This window comes from Coffea eugenioides, chromosome 4, assembly GCF_003713205.1.
Source record: "Coffea eugenioides isolate CCC68of chromosome 4, Ceug_1.0, whole genome shotgun sequence".
Lineage (NCBI taxonomy): Eukaryota > Viridiplantae > Streptophyta > Magnoliopsida > Gentianales > Rubiaceae > Coffea > Coffea eugenioides.
In genome coordinates, this window is record NC_040038.1 from 32,249,692 (window position 1) to 32,268,458 (window position 18,767).

An 18,767-nucleotide genomic window follows, 5' to 3' on the forward strand; every position below is an offset into this window, starting at 1 on the left:
GTGACAAGATAATTCAGTGCAATGAAGGGTAATATAGCACGTTGGCTAAAAATTATGTTATGTAGGAAAAAAGTGACATGGAGAAACATTGATACGGTGTGTTAAAGTGTAAAACATTAACATAAGAAAGTCAAAACTTGTGAGATGTAGTACATAGTATAAGGAAAAGATCTAGAAAATGACAAAGGGTAGAGGCGAAGGACAAATTAGAAATGATAGTCGGAGATTGGTATGTTATATTTGAGATTTCATTGGTGTATGTCTAGTGTATCAGTTGATGTACATGAACATAATGTTGGATAAGTCTTACATGTCGTGGACTAATAGGCACAGAGAAGCAAAGAGTAGAAATGTTAGTGTAAAATTGGTATGTCTCATTTTGTGATTTTCATTAGTGTATCTGTTCTATTAGTTCACGTGCATGAAGACAATGTTGGATAAATCTTACATATTGGTGGATAACTGTTACATGGTGTAGATTAATAGGTACAGGACAGAAAGAAAAGAGAAATGTTAAGACTGAAATTTGAATGGCGTATTTGGGACTTCATTGATGTATGTTTATTGTATTAGTTGTTGTGCATGAACAAAATGTTGGATAGATGCTACATGGTGTTGGATAACTGTTACATGGTGTGTATTAGCAGATACCAGGCAGAAAGAGAAGAGAAATGTTAGATTGAAATTTGAATGTCGTACTTGGGACTGCATTGATGTATGTTTATGGTATTAGTTCTTGTGCATGGACAAAGTGTTGGATAAGGGTTACGTGGTGTTGGATAAATGTTACATGGTGTGGATTAGCAGGTACCGGCGAGAAAGAGAAAAGAATTGTTAGATTGAAATTGGAATGTCATATTTTGGACTGCATTGATGTATGTTAGATTGTATTATTTATTGTGCATGAACACAGTGTTGGATAAATGTTATATGGTGTGGATTAACAAATACATAGAAGAAACAGAGTAGAAATGTTAGCGTGTAACTCGTATGTCGTATTTGAGACTTCGGTGGTATATGTTTATTGTATTTGTTGTTATGCATGAACAGGATGACACGAATAAGAAGCGAAAAACGGAACAAGAGTTTAGGCGAAAATGAAGGAATAGAGGCAGCGGGTACAAGTGAAGTTAGAGAACCAGTTCCACCTTTGAATGCGTGGATGAAGTTTAGGTAATATTGATGTTTATTGAAAATAATAATCATGAGTAGAATGCACAGCTAATTGGTTAATATTTAATGTGTGTAGGAAGGAGTATCAAAGCACCGTTCCAGCGAAAGGCATTAAGATAACAGAGGTATGTATTAAGAACTAAATAAAGCATTAATTGTTTATAGTTGTTGCACGGTAAAAGTAAAAAACACTATTAGAAAAGGGTTAATATCAGAAACCTCCCTTGAGGTTTCTTTTAATCACACCTAGCACCCTCCATGTTTTCGAAATCACACTTAGCACCCCTGCAATGACAATTTTGGTGTCATTGTCAGCATCTCTATTTCAAAATGATAGCAAAAAAATGAATTGTAGGATAGAGACTTTATTTTTGTTCCACCTGTACCCATAGCCCAAAAAGAGTTTATTTCCTAGTAGCAAAACAGGTCTAAATCTTGTTTTTTAGTATATGTAAATGATCATCTAATAAATAATAGGATAGCATCAGGGTTGTAACACAATTACATATCTTCATACACCATGGAGTATGCTGATATGTATCGTTTGGAGGGATGCGAGGTAGGGAAGGGTGTTAGATCAATCATCCTTGAATAATGTAACACGTTTTGAACATTCTGTAATTTTATGTAAGTTTCTTGTATATCTTTACAATAGATTGCGTCTCTGCTATTAAGGTTTACAAATAATTCACGTAGAGTTACACATTATTTAAAAAATATTACATTGATCCGAACGGGGATAAAAAATGTGAGTATGGATTCTCATAATAGCAGCAATAGTTTCAGAATGTGGTTGTAGTGGTAAATAAACTTGTTCTTCCATATTTGGGAAAATGCGGTCGTATAAATAGCTTTTTTCTGCATCGTAGTCGAATGTAGTTTGTAAGTTATTAATATTGCAATCCTCAGTGTCTAGATTATTGCTTGTAGATGGTGTTTTGGAAACATATGGATTGCGATACCCCATTATGTAGTAGAAATGGCTCGCTTAGGGTATATACTCATGAATTCCCATCATCTTTGAACTACGTTTAGATTGTGTTATTATGTAGTTAGGAATTGCGATTTTGGCAATGGCACTATGTCCATTGCCAAAAGTTAACATTACTGGAAACGGCATGACTAATTAATATTAAGGAGGGGGATAAGAACAGTTGTTAGATCAATCATCCCTAAATAGTGTAACATTTTTTCATCATTTTGTAATTTTGTATAAACTTCTTGTACATTCTTGCAACAGAAGTGTGATAAGTTGTTAGTGTAGATATGGGTATAGTATGTAATAATCGTACTTGTGTTGGTAAGTTTTACAGATAGTTCAATTAGAGTTACACGTTGTACAAAGAATATTACATAATTCAGAACAGTTATCAGCAGTTTGTCAAAAGAATTTTTTGATTTTTTTTTTAATCTTTTTTGGTATGCAGTTTTCTTCTTAGTTCTTGTAGTGGAGTATTGGTCTCCGTATACTGCATTGATTATTTTTAAATTATGACCGTTCAACTTTGGTTATGGTATAACAATACTTATCCGAATTTCTTTTTGCCTCTGAACGAGTTAAGGTTGTTTGTGGCATGGGATAGATGTTGGTGATTTTTGGATAATTTCTCACCTTTTGATTAGGAGAACCTGTCACATCCTACTGTCGGGAATGCTATGTGTTATTTCGAAAACTTGGAGGATGCTACATGTGATTAGAACAAACATTAGGGGAGGTTTCTGATATTAATCTGTGTTAGAAAATGTTGAATTACATATAACATGATTCACGATTATATGCATCCAATGCAGTATAATAAAATGGTTAAAGCAGCATATGATAAGTTGAGCGAGGAAGAAGTCCAGAATCGAAAAGAGAACTATCGAAAAGAGAAAGAGGAGTACAAGAGAGAAATGGCGCGTCTTGGAAAGACTATACCGGAAAAACAGCAGATTAAGGTAAGCACAAGGCATGGATGCTGAAATAGGTTGTTACGTGATAATGTGTGTATATCTAACTAGTTTTTGTGCTTGAACTTAATTATAGAATCCGAAGTACACCATTCGTTGTTCACCAAATCAGATGGTTTGGTTAGCATCGAACATTGATGAAACAAAAAAACAGCAAATCAGAGATTTGGGGTTTGGAGGGCTGCTGGAAATAAAGTGTCGCTCCATTCCGAACGGCATAGCAACCTGGCTGATCGACAATTTTAATCCTACACTAAGTAGTTTTCAGCTACATAGAGATGGTGTGCTACCCTTAACAGGAAAAGACATCAATTTAATCCTTGGAATCCCAAATGATGGCCCCTTACCAGTTGAAGATACTGATAGCAGTGAGGGTGGAGATTCCAGACCAAGTCGCCGAACATACAAATGGAAAGAGCTGCCCGAAGAGTTAGTAAGCATGAGCGGTGGGGACGAGTTCAAGCGACTATTTGTTGCATTTGCTTGTGGATGTCTATTAGCTCCAACTACACGGGCTGAGCATAAAATTCGGCTATGGGATTGCACGAAGGTGGTTACTGAGGTGCCCTCATTAAATTGGGCAGAGTACGTTAGAAATGTACTATGCAATAGGATATTAGAAGTACAGAAGAAAAGCGGAAAGCAGCACCAATATGTTGGGGGTTGCATGTTTGTCCTACTGGTAAGTTTAGTTATGTGATATTGAAAGTTAGTAAGTGATCTAAGTAGTAGGGAATGCAACGAAAAGAAATTTTAAGTAGGCACATGAAGGTTGTTTATGCATAGTACTTGAATTTCAGGTGATATAATTGATGTGTCAGTGTCTAATTATATTGCAGGTGCATTACCTTGATCGAGTGACAATACTGAAGCACAGAGTGGCTTGAGTTACACCAAGAGTAAAGGCATGGACAGATGCTTTAATTTCAGAACGGGATGCATTGGAGATCGATAATCTCGGAGGTTATGGAAAAGGAAAACTAGTAAGAGCGATAACTTTTTTTTGATGGATTTTAACTTACTAGTTTGTATGTATAGGCCACACATACCATGTACTTATGAAGTGATGGTTTGATTTTATTTTCGTAGATTGGCACGCATGAAGAAGAAGAGGCTGAATCTGGTGCACAGATAAATGAACTACCCCCTGAACTAGTTGGAATAATGATGGACAGCGGGCATCATGATATCGCAGTAAGCTGCCTAACTGTTAAAATTGATACTTCATTATGCGCTATTGTTACTTAAGTTAAAGTTATACATTTTTTATAATTTGAACAATCATTCGTAAGCAGCCACAGCTACGTAACTTATGAAAGTAATGTTGTCAAATACAATCATTAAGTGTTGACGTATAGCATACAATCATTTTGCGTTTGCTATGCTTGACATACAAAATCAGGAAAGTTAGTTGTAAATCGACAATGGGACAAAGAAGTAGTTAAGCTTTGTAAAAAGGTGGGAAGATTTTTCGAACGCCGATGACAAATAACACTAGTGCTCAGCTATAATCTAGCTACATTTGAAACGTAGTGTGCTCATGTCGTTTGTTTCATATTTTATGACAGAAACGAGAGAGAAAAAAAATTCTCGAATATTATTCATGCAAAATACAAAGTTAATTGTATACTTCATGCAATTCGTGTGCTAAATACAGCTTAGTCATTTTCATGTAACTTTTCTTGAAAAATATTTCACCACCTGAAAGCGAACAGGCAGATTTCATGAGGTCCATGAGTAAATAATACAGATCAATGCATAATATGATGAATTCATCTGTTCAGATTAAGTCGAAACGGGCTATTCATTGTGGTTTGTTAATGTATAAGCAGGTTGAGCTTTCAGAAGTGTACAGTATGACAGTAAGTTGCCAAAAAAGGATATTAAATATTGCAGAATTGCTGTGTTCTCATCCTAGGGCCAAAACAGCAACAACAGAGGTCGTTTCAAACGAAAAGCAGAAACAGAGGATGTCTGATTCAGAGCAAATACATCTTCATATGGACAGTGAAGATCATTCGGAATATCAATCCGCAGAAGCAGGAAAGGACTCCAATGCTGACGATGACGGTGATAGTGAAAAAGAACAAGATGCAGGCGGTAATGATTATGACATTGGGACCTCAACCAGAGCAATAGATGAGACTGAACCAACAAATCGACATTCGATGGGGCAGACGACAGTTGGAAAAGAGCAAAGTGGGAGAACCACTGATGGGAAGGAGGCAGAAAATGTTGGCAACACAAGTGATGGGAAGGACATTTCAGACAGTGTGTACAAGTCAAATGATACCCCAACAATCATCCAAGATGACTCAACAGGTCCCTTTCGAATTGAGCATCCTTTGGATCTGCCACACACACCGAGAAGGTTGCGGTCTTATAGTCGCAAAAGGAAAGGTTAGTGAACAAAAAAATAGTGTCTTGAATTTGATGTACAAGTACTCACAAATTAAATTTATTATGTTGTGTTCAGAAAATAGAAACCTTGATAGTATTTAGTCTGAATTAATAGTTACATTTGAGTTTTGCATATGAATTTAAGAATTCTTAGCTGATCGGTTAAACGTTATTGCAATGTGCTGCCCCATTAAATTTTTGTATAACATGTATACCTAATCATTAGGGTTAATATCAGAAACCTCCCTTGAGCTTTCTTCTAATCACACCTAGCACCCCTCATGTTTTCGAAATCACACTTAGCACCCCTGGAATGACAACTTTGGTATTATTGTCAACCCCTCAATATTTTTGTTCCACTTTTACCCTCCTTGTGAACTGTATTTATCTCACATCCCTTCAACTTTAGTAACACTACAATATCGTGCCTGCACAGTGTAACATGTTTTGAACATTTTGTAATTTTATATAAGCTTCTTGTACATCTTTATAACAGATTGCATTTCTGTTATTAAGTTTTACAAATAATTCGCATAGAGTTATACATTGTTTAAAAAATGTTACATTGATCTGAATGAAGAGAAAAAAAAATGTGAATATGGATTGTCAAAATGGCAGCAATAGTTTCAATATGTGGTTGTAGTTGTAAATAAACTTGCTCTTTCATTTTTGTGAAAATGAGGTAGTATAAATAGCTTTTTATGCATCCTAGTTGAATGGAGTTTGTAAGTTATTAATATTGCGATACCCTATTGTCAAGTAGAAATGGCTTGCTGATGCTATATACTCATGAATTTCCATCATCTTTGAATTACTTTTAGATTGTGTTTTATTCACTTAGGAATTGCAATTTTAGCAATGGCACTATGTCCATTGCCAAAAGTTAACGTCACTGGAAACTCCATGACTATTTAATATTAGAGAGTGGGATAGGAACAGTTGTTAGATCAACCATCCCTAAATAGTGTAACATTTGTTGAATCAGTGTCTAATTTTATGTAAACTTCTTGTACACCATTACAATAGAAGTGTGATAAGTTGTTAGTATACATATGGGTCCAATATGTGATAATCGTATTTGTGTTAATAAGTTTTATAAATAGTTCAATTAGAGTTACACTTTATACAAAAAATATTACATAATTACAGAATAGTTTTACATAATTTAGGGAAAACCTCAAGGGAGGCTTCCGAAATTAACTCTACATAAATAGAGTTCACAATGAGGGTAAAAGTGGAACAAAAATATTGAGGGGTTGACAATGATACCAAAGTTGTCATTCCAGGGGTACTAAGTGTGATTTCGAAAACATGAGGGGTGCTAGGTGTGATTAGAAGAAACCTCAAGGTAGGTTTCTGATATTAACCCCTAATCATTATTCTGTCAGTGTGAACTACATAACATTTTAATTTTCTGATGTATTGATATCTGCGGCAATTGTTGAAGATGAGAATGAGCACAGGCCAGCTCGGGCAACGAAGAAAAGCAGCATGCTACGGTCAGCCGAGTACGTTCTGCCTTCGCACGTGACAATCAGCATTTACGACAAAAGGATCGCTGCATTCGCGTGGGAGGTACATAAGAATCCCAAGTAAGGTTCCTATATATTTATCATACGATTATGAAGTTATAATACAGGCACTTAAGGATTTATTGGTGCCACTATTTGTTAAATGCATCCCTCCAGTCCATTCGTAATCAATTCATGCATTTTTATGCTCTTCGAATTGTAATTCAATTTAGGCTAAAATGGTATCAATTGTAACCATAAGATTGTAACATTTCTCTCGAGTTACGTTTCTTGAACATCCTTTTTGTAATGAAGAACTAGCATAAGGTAGTAAAATTGATGAATATTAGGGAATGCATGGTTTATTAGCGCTAGTATTTGTTGGCTGAAGTTGAATGTAACTCTATGATAAAGCATTTACTTTTTTGTAGAACATGGTTGCTAACAACTGCCAATTTTAAAAGTAACTCTTTGTCTGACTTAATGACAGGGAGACACTCATTCAGATGTTCCAACTTTCTCTAACACGAGATGACCTCAGGACTCTTTGTGATGGCATGCATGTGTCGACTCGGGTTAGGCATATTTTTTTAGCCCGAGAAATAATACATTGTGTTGGTTTGGTAAGGTAAAGCGATACGTTTTCCAAATGACAGTAACTAAACCCATTCTGTTACTTGGCTGTAACTGTACGCAGGTCATGAACATATTTGCTAGGCATATAAACTGGGGTGGGGAGGCTAGTACAACCAGTAGAGTCAAGCGCTATATTGTCGAGCCTATAGCAGTTGTAAGTATTAAAATTGTTGTTAGATAATGACTACCATTCAATAAAATATTATCAAAGTTTCGCACAAATGCATGTACCAATCTATTACCCGAGTCAGTGAAATTCACCCTAAACATCTATATCCCCTTGTACTGATTGCTAACAGGATGGCATTTTGAATTTTCGAAAATTCGAAACACAACCCGATGACATCCTAACTACTAAGCTTATGAAGTTGTTCAAGATCCGCGGGCCTGATAAAGCGGCTGATCCATCTAAGTGTCAGTTGGTATGGATATAACCTTATCGTAACTATTGATGAGACATGCTATATATTGGCAAGTTATTGGTAAACTACTCTATTATGCTCGTGCTGATGAAATTTTTTTTTATGCTGCAGATTCTTGTTCCTGTCCTCGTAGACAGCTGCTGGTTTGTGTACTCCTTCCATGTCTCACAACGCATAGTGCATCTGCTAGACCCTGACCCACAACAAGCAAAGAGCAAAGATATTACAGTTCTAAAGCGCTTGGTATGAGTGTTTATAGGAGTTGTTCATTAATTTTTATCATACAAATAGTTACTTGACTCTGTTTCATGCAGCAACGTGCCCTCGGACTGATAATGGCAGCTAAATTTGGGATGGAACTTGACTTTGTAACTTTCAAACTCTTAGTTGCTGATGTACCTCATGTGTCACCCGATCGCATGTAAAATATGGAATCTTTCAATACCACCCCGATACCTTACTATTGCAATGTGTACTACAATCACTTTAGTATATTGTCCATATTTCTGAGTCACAATATGTTGATCTGTACAGGTTCGATAGTGGAGTTTTCACGATGACCTTTCTTGAACACTGGAGTGGAAGATTGGCTGTGCGAATTACTGAGGTGTGATCATATTCTATAACTATCTGTTTTTCTACTTGTGGCAATAAAACGGGTAATAAATACCTCAATCCCCGGGTTTACTAATACAAGAGGTGAAATTGTGCAGGAAAATGTTGCGAAATATCGAATTATGTACACCGCGCGGCTTTGTAGTTCGGAGCATAATACAAAGTTTCAGGACACTATTGTCGCCACGGTTGGGAGTAAACAGTAAAAGGTTGCAAGATCATCATAGTTAAGGATGTAAATTCAGGACTCTTTTTGTATAGTAGCAAAGGATGTTTTTGAAATAGTAGTTTTTCGACCTGGCCATATTAGCGACGAAATGTGCGTCTTTTTGTAACATACTGTTTATTTATCGGTTGTGGCCATAAAATGTGATTTTAAGTCATGTATTTTGCGTTCTTCGAGTTGCAGTTGTCAGTAATAACATTAGCCGAACATGTATATTTATGTATATTTTCCGTAACTCTATGCCAACTACTTGTAATACGGGCACTATGAAGAGTATGGACAATGAAAACCCATGGCACCAATGCCATTTAGATTATGGTACGATGAAGAGTATGGACAATGAAAAAAAATTAGTTACATTTTCAAAGCATTAAGATGCATCCTTGAAGTCCAAACTTGGTGGGAAGGACGCTGCCCTTCCAAATCTTAATCACAATGAGGTACACGAAAATGTGAGAAAAATATTAATACAAAATAATGAATGGTTTAGATTGTCATTTATTTGCAAGATTTTGTTTTGTTGTATCATATACATGTTTTTCAATCATCTATTTATCTTTCAATCTATTTATTTAGTCTCAAATATATCATATCACCATTTAAAGGAAAAAAATAGATATAGTCTCGTATCATAAAAACACTTGTTGTTATTTCTATAATTTAATCAATAATTGAATTAACTATTAATAATACAATTATGAATGGGACATGTGATGATATTATGTCTAAAATGGTTAACAATCCTTTAATTGGTAGGAATTATAAAATTATGATGATGAAATGTGTTATACATAAATTTTAGGGACAAAATTGTTCATAATTACAAAATTATGAGGATGAAATGTGTTTTGTGTGAAAATTTAGGGACGAAATTAGTGAACACCTTAAACATTGGGGATGAAAAATGTGTTTTTTCCTATATCGTCTCTTCCCACATACCTAAATCTGAAGCTTTGTGACTTATCCCGTTCAACACACATTACCATTACATCATCCATTATTACAAACATCAATTCCTAACATCTGCTCCAAGGGAGGTTTACATCTTTCAAATGTCTTCATCTAGCAATACTGGAGGCGGATCTACTGATCTAAGGTACCAATATCGCTACTGTAGTTGTGGAAGAAGGGCAGCCCTGAAGATCGTCGAGTCACAGAAACCAACGAAAGGGTTGCTGTACTTCGTGTGTGAAACAAAAGCATGTACTTTCTTTGCTTGGTGCCATCCAATAGGGAGGGATGACGAGCAAATTCAGACTAACTACTGTCCCACCTCACCTAATCGACAGGCTATAAGTAGAGAAAGCTCCTTCGACAGTCCCGGAAGAGTGCTCCATGATTCAACCTCGTTCTCGCACCATATGCACAGCATCGAACACGACATTCGACAAATGAAAACCTTCATGAGGATTTCGGTAGCGGTCGCCCTTCTGTTGCTATTAATAGCAATTTTTCGCTGACTCCACTTTATCCAGATTGGACCCGTATTCGTGAATGGTTTGGCGGGTAGTTTGTCATCCTTGTATGGTATTAACGCAAAGTAGGTGCTTCTAACAACTGTTGGCTTCTCATTTTGTTAGTAGATGAGCAAGCTGTGTTAATGACTCCAATTAATTGAAACTATTAATTGTATAATGATGCACAAATGGTGACCTTAATTGTAAATTGTTACAATTCGTACGTTCTTACTTACAGCTTTGTTCGTCCTAAGTTACAACATTAATAAAATTACTTGTAAAATTGAAAATCTGTAATAAAGCATCAGGAGCAGAAGGAGGTGCGTATTCAGGTACCATCACATTGTGGGTCATTGAATGATCAGGGCCATTCAGTTTTACACATCTGACTCTGGGCCAAAAAACTGACATTCATTGTGAGATTTTCTGCACAATGTTTTGCGTATTACTGTGTATGCACATTGTCGAAATTAAGGTCACTGATGTTGCAGTACAGATTTTGAGATTTTGTATTCACATCGGTACCCTTAATGTTGCAATACAGATCTTACCATGATAAAAACTGTAAAATTAATTTTATTTTCTGATGCTGATTAGTGACACGACCTAACACTTATTAAGAGTATCGATACTAAAAATATACTTCAACATTTTGTCCATACGATTGACAAACTGTTCGTATATTGTTACAATTCGTAAATTCTTATTTACCTCCTTGTTTGTTCTGAGTTACAACATACATAAAATTTCTGGTCGAATATGAAATCCCCTATAGAGCATTGGAGTAGAAGAAGGTACGAACCGCTCATAGAGGTTGTAAATTTGGATCATACACTGACCAAGGCCATAGAGTGTTACACATCTGACTCTTGCCCAAGAAACTGTTGTATTGGGCTGTCATACCTCCCTGTGACAGTGTAACTGTGTATGAACACAGTGAAACGTTCATGAATCTAATGTGTAACTCTGTATCATCGGTACCCTTAAAGTTGGTGTACAAGACCAAAACATGATAAAAGCTGCAAACATGTGTTGAAGTCTGTAAACGATTAGCAACAGCAAGTAACACGTATATTCACTGTCGGTACTACAAATCTGGCGCTTTGTACGTAACAAAACTTATCCGACATGGTTCAGGCACTGCATGTGGGTCTACAGTCTCTTCTCCCGTGATGTACTAGTTGCCCTCATATGCGTTCGGGAAGATCTCACTATTTTAATGAGATATTTGAGAAGGTCTCGGTACGCAATGTTTTGGGTTCGAAACGATCATCGTAACTATTCTCAATAGATACTTAATAAAGTGTCTAAGCAATTTAATGTGTCAGTGGGAGGAATTATCGTTTCGGCCACGGGTAATAGCACAAACAAGACAAGAGAAAAGGTTCATCGAATATTAACTAGTTGTATTATCATTAGTTGTAATATCGGGGAATATCTAGTTGGAATATTAATCAGTTTTAAATAGAGCAGACGGAAAGCTGCTGATTGCAAATTCATTAGTTATAATAAATTGTAACATACACCTAACTGGTTGTAACGCAATCCGTACATAGTGAAACGTACACGTTACTGATGTGTAACTGTTTATCCACATGACCCTTAATATTGGTGTATAGGTCATTTCATGAGCCAGCTGCATAATTTGTTTTATTCTGTGAACAGATTTGACACAATTCAATGCCATGCATCGAACTCTACAGCTTCCACTGCCACGACAAAATTTTGTTTGGTCTGGAATGCGTTGTCCAGTGATATTTTACTACATTGTGAGGGTCCTGCGGACTATAAAAGGGCGCGATTGCAGTAGTATATCCCTCAACAACAAAGATTTTTCCGTCCACCTTTCATTACTACACAAACATTTTTCATTTTCAATAACTTCACACTTCCTATTTCATTCTACTGAAGGGTGGCAATGAACCCGTGCATGAAATTTATTATTAGTATTCTTCAACCCTCCTCTAACCTCAATTGCAGTGTCATCAATAGAGGGTTCACACAGAAATCAAGCTCTTGGGTGCCAAATAGCAGCCAGTAGGTTGCATGATGTTCGAGAAGATCTCGCTAATTTAATGAGATGTTCGAGAAGGCCTCGCTACATCAATTGTTTTGGGGTTCGAATCGACCATCTCTATGTTCTCAATAGACACTTACTAAAGTGTCTAAGAAATTGTATGTGTTAGAGGGCCGGACTTATTGTTTGTGCCAAGCGCAATTGCGCAAACGAGAGAAGAGGAAAGGTTCATCGGATATTAACTAGTTGTAGTATCACTAGTTGTAATATCAGGAAATTTCTAGTTTACAAAGAGTAGATTTAACTAGATAAGACGAAAAACTGCCGTTTGCATATTCATTAGTTGTAATGAATTGTAACATATACATAACTGGTTGTAACTCAACATGTACATGGCGTAATCAAAATTTGTTAACACGTACATATGCAGTATTCCTAAGTTGGGACAACCACTTAATGTCTCGTTCAAAAAATATAGTTACACATCATTCATCAATCTCATTCTCGGGGGAGGCGACGTCAACGCGAAGTTGCAATCCCTGGGTGTTATTTCTTCCCTGAAATGCGTAACGATGGTAAATCAGCAATATTATTAATGAAACATACGATTAATGATATACGATGTCCAAGTCTCCAATTAACAACAGTACATAAATATGTGTTGTAACGATAAAAGTTTATCACCTGGGTGAAGGTGCAAATACATGATATGCATCAACATCACAGTGTGTTAAAAGTGCTGCACGCTCCTCCTACATTACATAGTATAAGTAATCGACTGTCAACAAATCTGGACCAATGCCTATATTGCTCACTTATAAAGTTAAATTGGACTAGACATTATAATAAAAATGATATATCAAACCATTAAGACATCTCTGACAGAGTTATACTTGGAAAAAATAGAAAATCTGGGATGCATCCATTCTGTAGGGACACTTGTAGGAGGCCCCTGATTAGCCAAAAGGTGAACCTTCGAATAATAAAAAATGAAATGTTATTAAAGCGAGCATACGTTAACTACATAATTTGCATGATTTGACAGCTTTTGGGTGCCCACCATTACAATACTATAAAAAAGGGTTAATATCAGAAACCTCCCTTGAGGTTTCTTCTAATCACACCTAGAACCCCTCATGTTTTCGAAATCACACTTAGCACCCCTGGAATGACAACTTTGGTATAATTGTCCGCCCCTCATTATTTTTGTTTCACTTTTACCCTCCTTGTGAACTCTATTTATGTAGAGTTAATTTCGGAAACCTCCCTTGAGGTTTTCCCTAAATTATGTAAAACTATTATGTAATTATGTAATATTTTTTGTACAAAGTGTAATTCTAATTGAACTATTTGTAAAATTTATCAACACAAATACGATTATTACATATTGGACTCATATGTACACTAACAACTTATCAGACTTTTATTGTAACAATGTACAAGAAATTTACATAAAATTATAAAATGTTTAAAAAATGTTACACGATTTAAAGATGGTTGATCTAACAATTGTTCCTATCCCACTCCCTAATATTAAATAGCTATAGAGTTTCCAGTGATGTTGACTTTTGGCAATGGACATAGTGCCATTGCCAAAATTGCAATTTTTAAGTGAATAATAACATAATCTAAAAGTAGTTTAAAGATGATGGGAATTCATGAGTATATAGCATTAGCAATCCATTTTTACTTGATAATAGGGTATCGTAATATTAATAACTTACAAACTCCATTCGACTAGGATGCACAAAAAGCTATTTATACGACCTCATTTTCATAAAAATGGAAGAGCAAGTTTATTTACAACTACAATCACATGTTGAAACTATTGCTGCCATTATGAGAATCCATATTCACATTTTTTTTATCACCGTTCAGATCAATGTAACATTTTTTAAACAATGTGTAACTTTATGTGAATTATTTGTAAAACTTAATAACAGAAACGTAATCTATTATAAAGATGTACAACAAGCTTACATAAAACAAACTGTAAAATGTTCAAAACATGTTACACTGCTTAAGAACGATTTTGTAGTGTTACAAAAGTTGGAGGGATGTGAGTTACATAAATAGAGTTCACAAGGAGGGTAAAAGTGGAACAAAAATAATGAGGGGCTGACAATGATACCAAAGTTGTCATTCCAGGGGTGCTAAGTGTGATTTCGAAAATATGAGGGGTTCTAGGTGTGATTAGAAGAAACCTCAAGGGAGGTTTCTGATATTAACCCTAAAAAAAAGGTAGCTCTACTACACGAATAAGAAGGTCTTTATTTTAACTACTAAATATATACATACCGTTTCACTTTCATCGATATTCGGAGCAATAGCGTTTGGAGGGCCATTCACTGTCTGACTCATTGAATGCGTCTGACTCATTGAATGCGTCTACGAGTTTCGTATGGACCAAATCATTGTATAAGACAAACAAAATAGGTATATCAGGAGGGATGACAGCCGTAACAACATTATCACACAATGTAAGATCAATGTAACTATTGATGCTGTTAGAAACATCCAAATAAAAGCAACGGTCATGTCCGTTTTATACTAACCGAAACAGAGTCAGTAGATGAACGACATCCCATAAACATCGGTTCCTCAACTGAAACCGATGTCGGCTCCGATTCTGAGGCCTACAGTATTGATACGGCAATAATATTATTTCATTATGAATGATACCTACACTTTAGTTAATAGCATAACGATAACTTAGTTTTAGCATAAATGTTCCCCGAGTACCAAAATTTGATCCATACCGTAGTCTGTGTAGTCCTTGATAATCTAGATTTTCTTTTCACTCTGTCAAATTTATCGATCCAACTTCGCATCACTCTACTTTTCTTCCCACCACCTCGTTTTTTAATGCATCTTGCGACTACTGCCTCCCCCATTTCATTCACAATTTCAATTTTATCCCGTTCCTCCATATTCAGATTTTTTTGATTTTGTAAAGGTTGCTCTTCACTTTCTGAGAGGAGGAGCTCAACTCTCTTTGCCAAATCGGATATGACAGTGATTGCTACTTTGCTGGTGTCCTCCGACATTGCTGCTCGAGTTGCGACCTTAATCATGGCTGGAGCGAGCTCCCGATAACGAGTTGAAATCATTATTTTAGGATCAGCCACAACTTCCCGTCTTCGCCGATCAAAACAAACTCCAGCCCGAGCTCTTTTTGTCCATCGTCTCTTAATGTATTCAGGAGGAATTATTTTTATGCCCAGAGTATCAAACACCTTCAACGCGTGCCCACATAAAATGTCTTCATTCTCGTATTTTTTGCAACTACAACGTACACTTAGATCATTCCGATTGAATACCACTATTCTTTCAGGTCCTCCATCATACCTCATGACCGCAAACTCCACAATCATCGCTGCATCTTGCTGTCTCAATATTACCATAGCTGTTGACTCGCCATATTCATTTTGGAATGCAACAAATACGGTTGGTGAATACGTCTCTGATGCATGCACAAGCATAGGTGTTTGCCTTAACCCGACCATGGGGAGTTTTTGCCTCATTTCATATTCTGCGATCAGTTCATTATGTCTCTTTTCATCAACCACCCGATTGAAATGTCTAAAGAACTGCACAAGGTCATGATCCAGTTTCAAATGATTTTTAATTGCTGCATTTAGGCTTTCGCTAAGTTGGGTGCTTCGCATTCCCGCGGTCCATCTTTCTTTCATCATGCACCTTGCCCATTTATCACGAATTCTATACAACCCGGAGAGCCATTCATTATTTTCAAGATTGTGTTTCTTCACCATCGCCTCCCACACCCTATTGAATTGTTCCACTTCTTCAAACTCATACATGCATGTACCAAACATGTATGGAAGATCACTATTTTCCTTGTAGTGATTGCCAAGATGTTTCATAAAATTACGCCTTATGTGAAACGTACATAGACCGTGAAATGTTTCAGGCATAACAACTGAAAGAGCGGCTGCCATGGCATGATCTTGGTCGGTTAGTATGGTACTTGGACGCTTTCCGCACATTGCTTCTACAAATGTACCAAACACCCATTTGAAAGAATCTATAGTCTCATCATACATAAGGGCAGCACCGAATATCACAATTTGCCTATGTTGATTAAAACCCACAAACACTCCAAGTGGCCGGTATTCTTTATTTGTTTTGTAGGTTGTGTCGAATGTGACTACGTCTCCAAAAAATTGGTAGTCAATTAACATTCCTGCATCAGCCCAAAAGATATTTGTTATCTGCTCTTCACAGTCCAGCTGTACGGCATGAAAAAATGATGGATTCTCGAGTGTTTGCTCTTGAAAATAATTCAGCATGCTACCTGCTTCTCCATATTTCAAACTCCTTTCCCGTCGAGTACGAAGATATCGTTTCAGGTCTTCCCGAGTATATCCCACATTTTCCATCCCACCTGCCTCCTTTCCCAAAAGCTCATGACTCTGTTTCAATGAAAGCCCAGCATCCTCGCTTATTTCAGCTTGGAATCCTTGAGCCTCGCTCACTTTTCTTTGTGATGGCATCATGTGCGCACATTGAGCAATGTGCAACTCATGGTTATGCTCTAAGACAAGGTCATGCACACGGTACTTCATTGTTCCTCTAAACAACGCGATAACCATTTTAGCTCCACACCCTGTTTTCGTCGGCGCTCGTGTCCTCTTTGGCATCACATCACCTTCGTACTTGCGCTTTACACCTTCCTTGCAGCAACTATATCTCCTAGACGTGGTCACGCCGTCTTTGTCTTTATTCAGATAGTCTTTACGTACACTAAAACCCATTTTAAAGGCATATTTGTTGTAAAACTGGTACGCATCCTCTTCACTGTTGAACTCCATTCCTAATTCAGGGGTCCCATCTTCTGCCAATTTGCTGCAATCCATTACTTCTGATCCTGCCAATTATGCATCAAACACCCTAATTTGCAACACTTCATGAATAGTATGTACATAAACGACAACATATATGTATATTACCATTCATAATGTGTTATGAATCATACATTACTCGTATACCAAATTCTATTATTACGCTATCAATATGATTAATGATTCACATCACCTTACTTTTACTCTAAGACAATCTGTGTACAAATACAACTCCATGTACACTAACTTATACGGATTGTAATGTATTGGTCACACGATGTAAGTCTATTTTAACTGTATGTACATCCACGCTGGTGATTATATTTTGATTCTAGATTCTTTAGCTCACTGGACCTTATGTCATTCGTTAATGACAACCGCATAAAATAGACTAAATAGTCTTTGTCTTCATTTAAATAGTCTTTGCGTACACTAAATTCCATTTTAAAGGCATATTTGTTGTAAAACTTGTACGCATCCTCTTCCATGTTGAACTCCATTCCTAACTCATGAGTCCCATCTTCTGCCAATTTCTCTACAATTCATTACTTCTGCTCCTACCAATTATGCATCCAACACCATAATTTACAATAGTTCATGAATAGTATGTATGTAAACGACAACATAAGTGTGTATTACCGTTTATAATATGTTATGTTACACACATTACTCGTATACGAAATTCTATTATTAGTCCCATCGATATGATTAATGATTCACATCACTTTACTTTTACTCTAATACAATGGCATTATCTATGTACAAATATAACTCCATGTACACTAAGTTATACGGACTGTAATGTGTTTTTCACTCCATGTAAGTCTATTTTAACTATATGTACATCCACTATGGTGATTATATTTAGGTTCTAGGTACTTTGTTTCATTGGACGTTATGTAATTCGTTACTGACAATCGCCTAAGCCAATTCCTGTGCATTTTCTACTATTTCTACATTTTCAGGGCCAAACAAGTATTTTTTACTCATTCTAATACATTTCTTACATAATGTAATTTACTTACAAAACCAGGTACATCTATTTATTATTCACATATATCTTTTCCTCTGCTTTTCCTAGGTCAAACCCCAGACCTCCATTTTATACACACTGCATACTCAACAGAGGGGCAAACTAAGATTGCGTGATGACCATGGACCAATACTAGTGGATGCACAAAGATTGTAATAGGGTGGTTATAACCTGTAACTTATCTACAGCAGCATGTACATTCATTCACTTGTTAAATAGTTCATCACTGCAAAACTGCACGCTCTCACACACACATACAGTACACATTGACTATTCTTCTATTATCTTCATATTATGTCTTTACTGAATCTAACATTCAGAAAAGTTGCTGGTATAAGATTCACAAAGTTGTTGATATGGTTGAATCACGTTACCTTGGCCCGTTGAGAGCTTTTTGTTTCACCGAATGCCCTTATGCACAGTTGCTTCTGCTATTAAGTTGCACAAAAAATGGTGGGCAACGTC

The 18,767-nt window shown here is 36.3% G+C and overlaps 1 protein-coding gene across 1 annotated transcript; it reads right to left on the minus strand.

Annotated features, from left to right (window-relative positions):
- Positions 1-11,244: 11,244 nt before the first annotated feature.
- On the minus strand, positions 11,245-17,284 carry LOC113769249 (protein FAR1-RELATED SEQUENCE 5-like). The gene is made up of 6 exons (XM_027313714.1): positions 15,167-17,284; positions 14,963-15,043; positions 14,706-14,795; positions 13,273-13,380; positions 13,092-13,159; positions 11,245-11,311 (listed from the first exon to the last, which is right to left on the minus strand). Exons 1-6 carry the CDS (start codon positions 17,282-17,284, stop codon positions 11,245-11,247), a joined length of 2,532 nt encoding a protein of 843 aa, XP_027169515.1.
- Between the last annotated feature and the right edge of the window lie 1,483 nt (positions 17,285-18,767).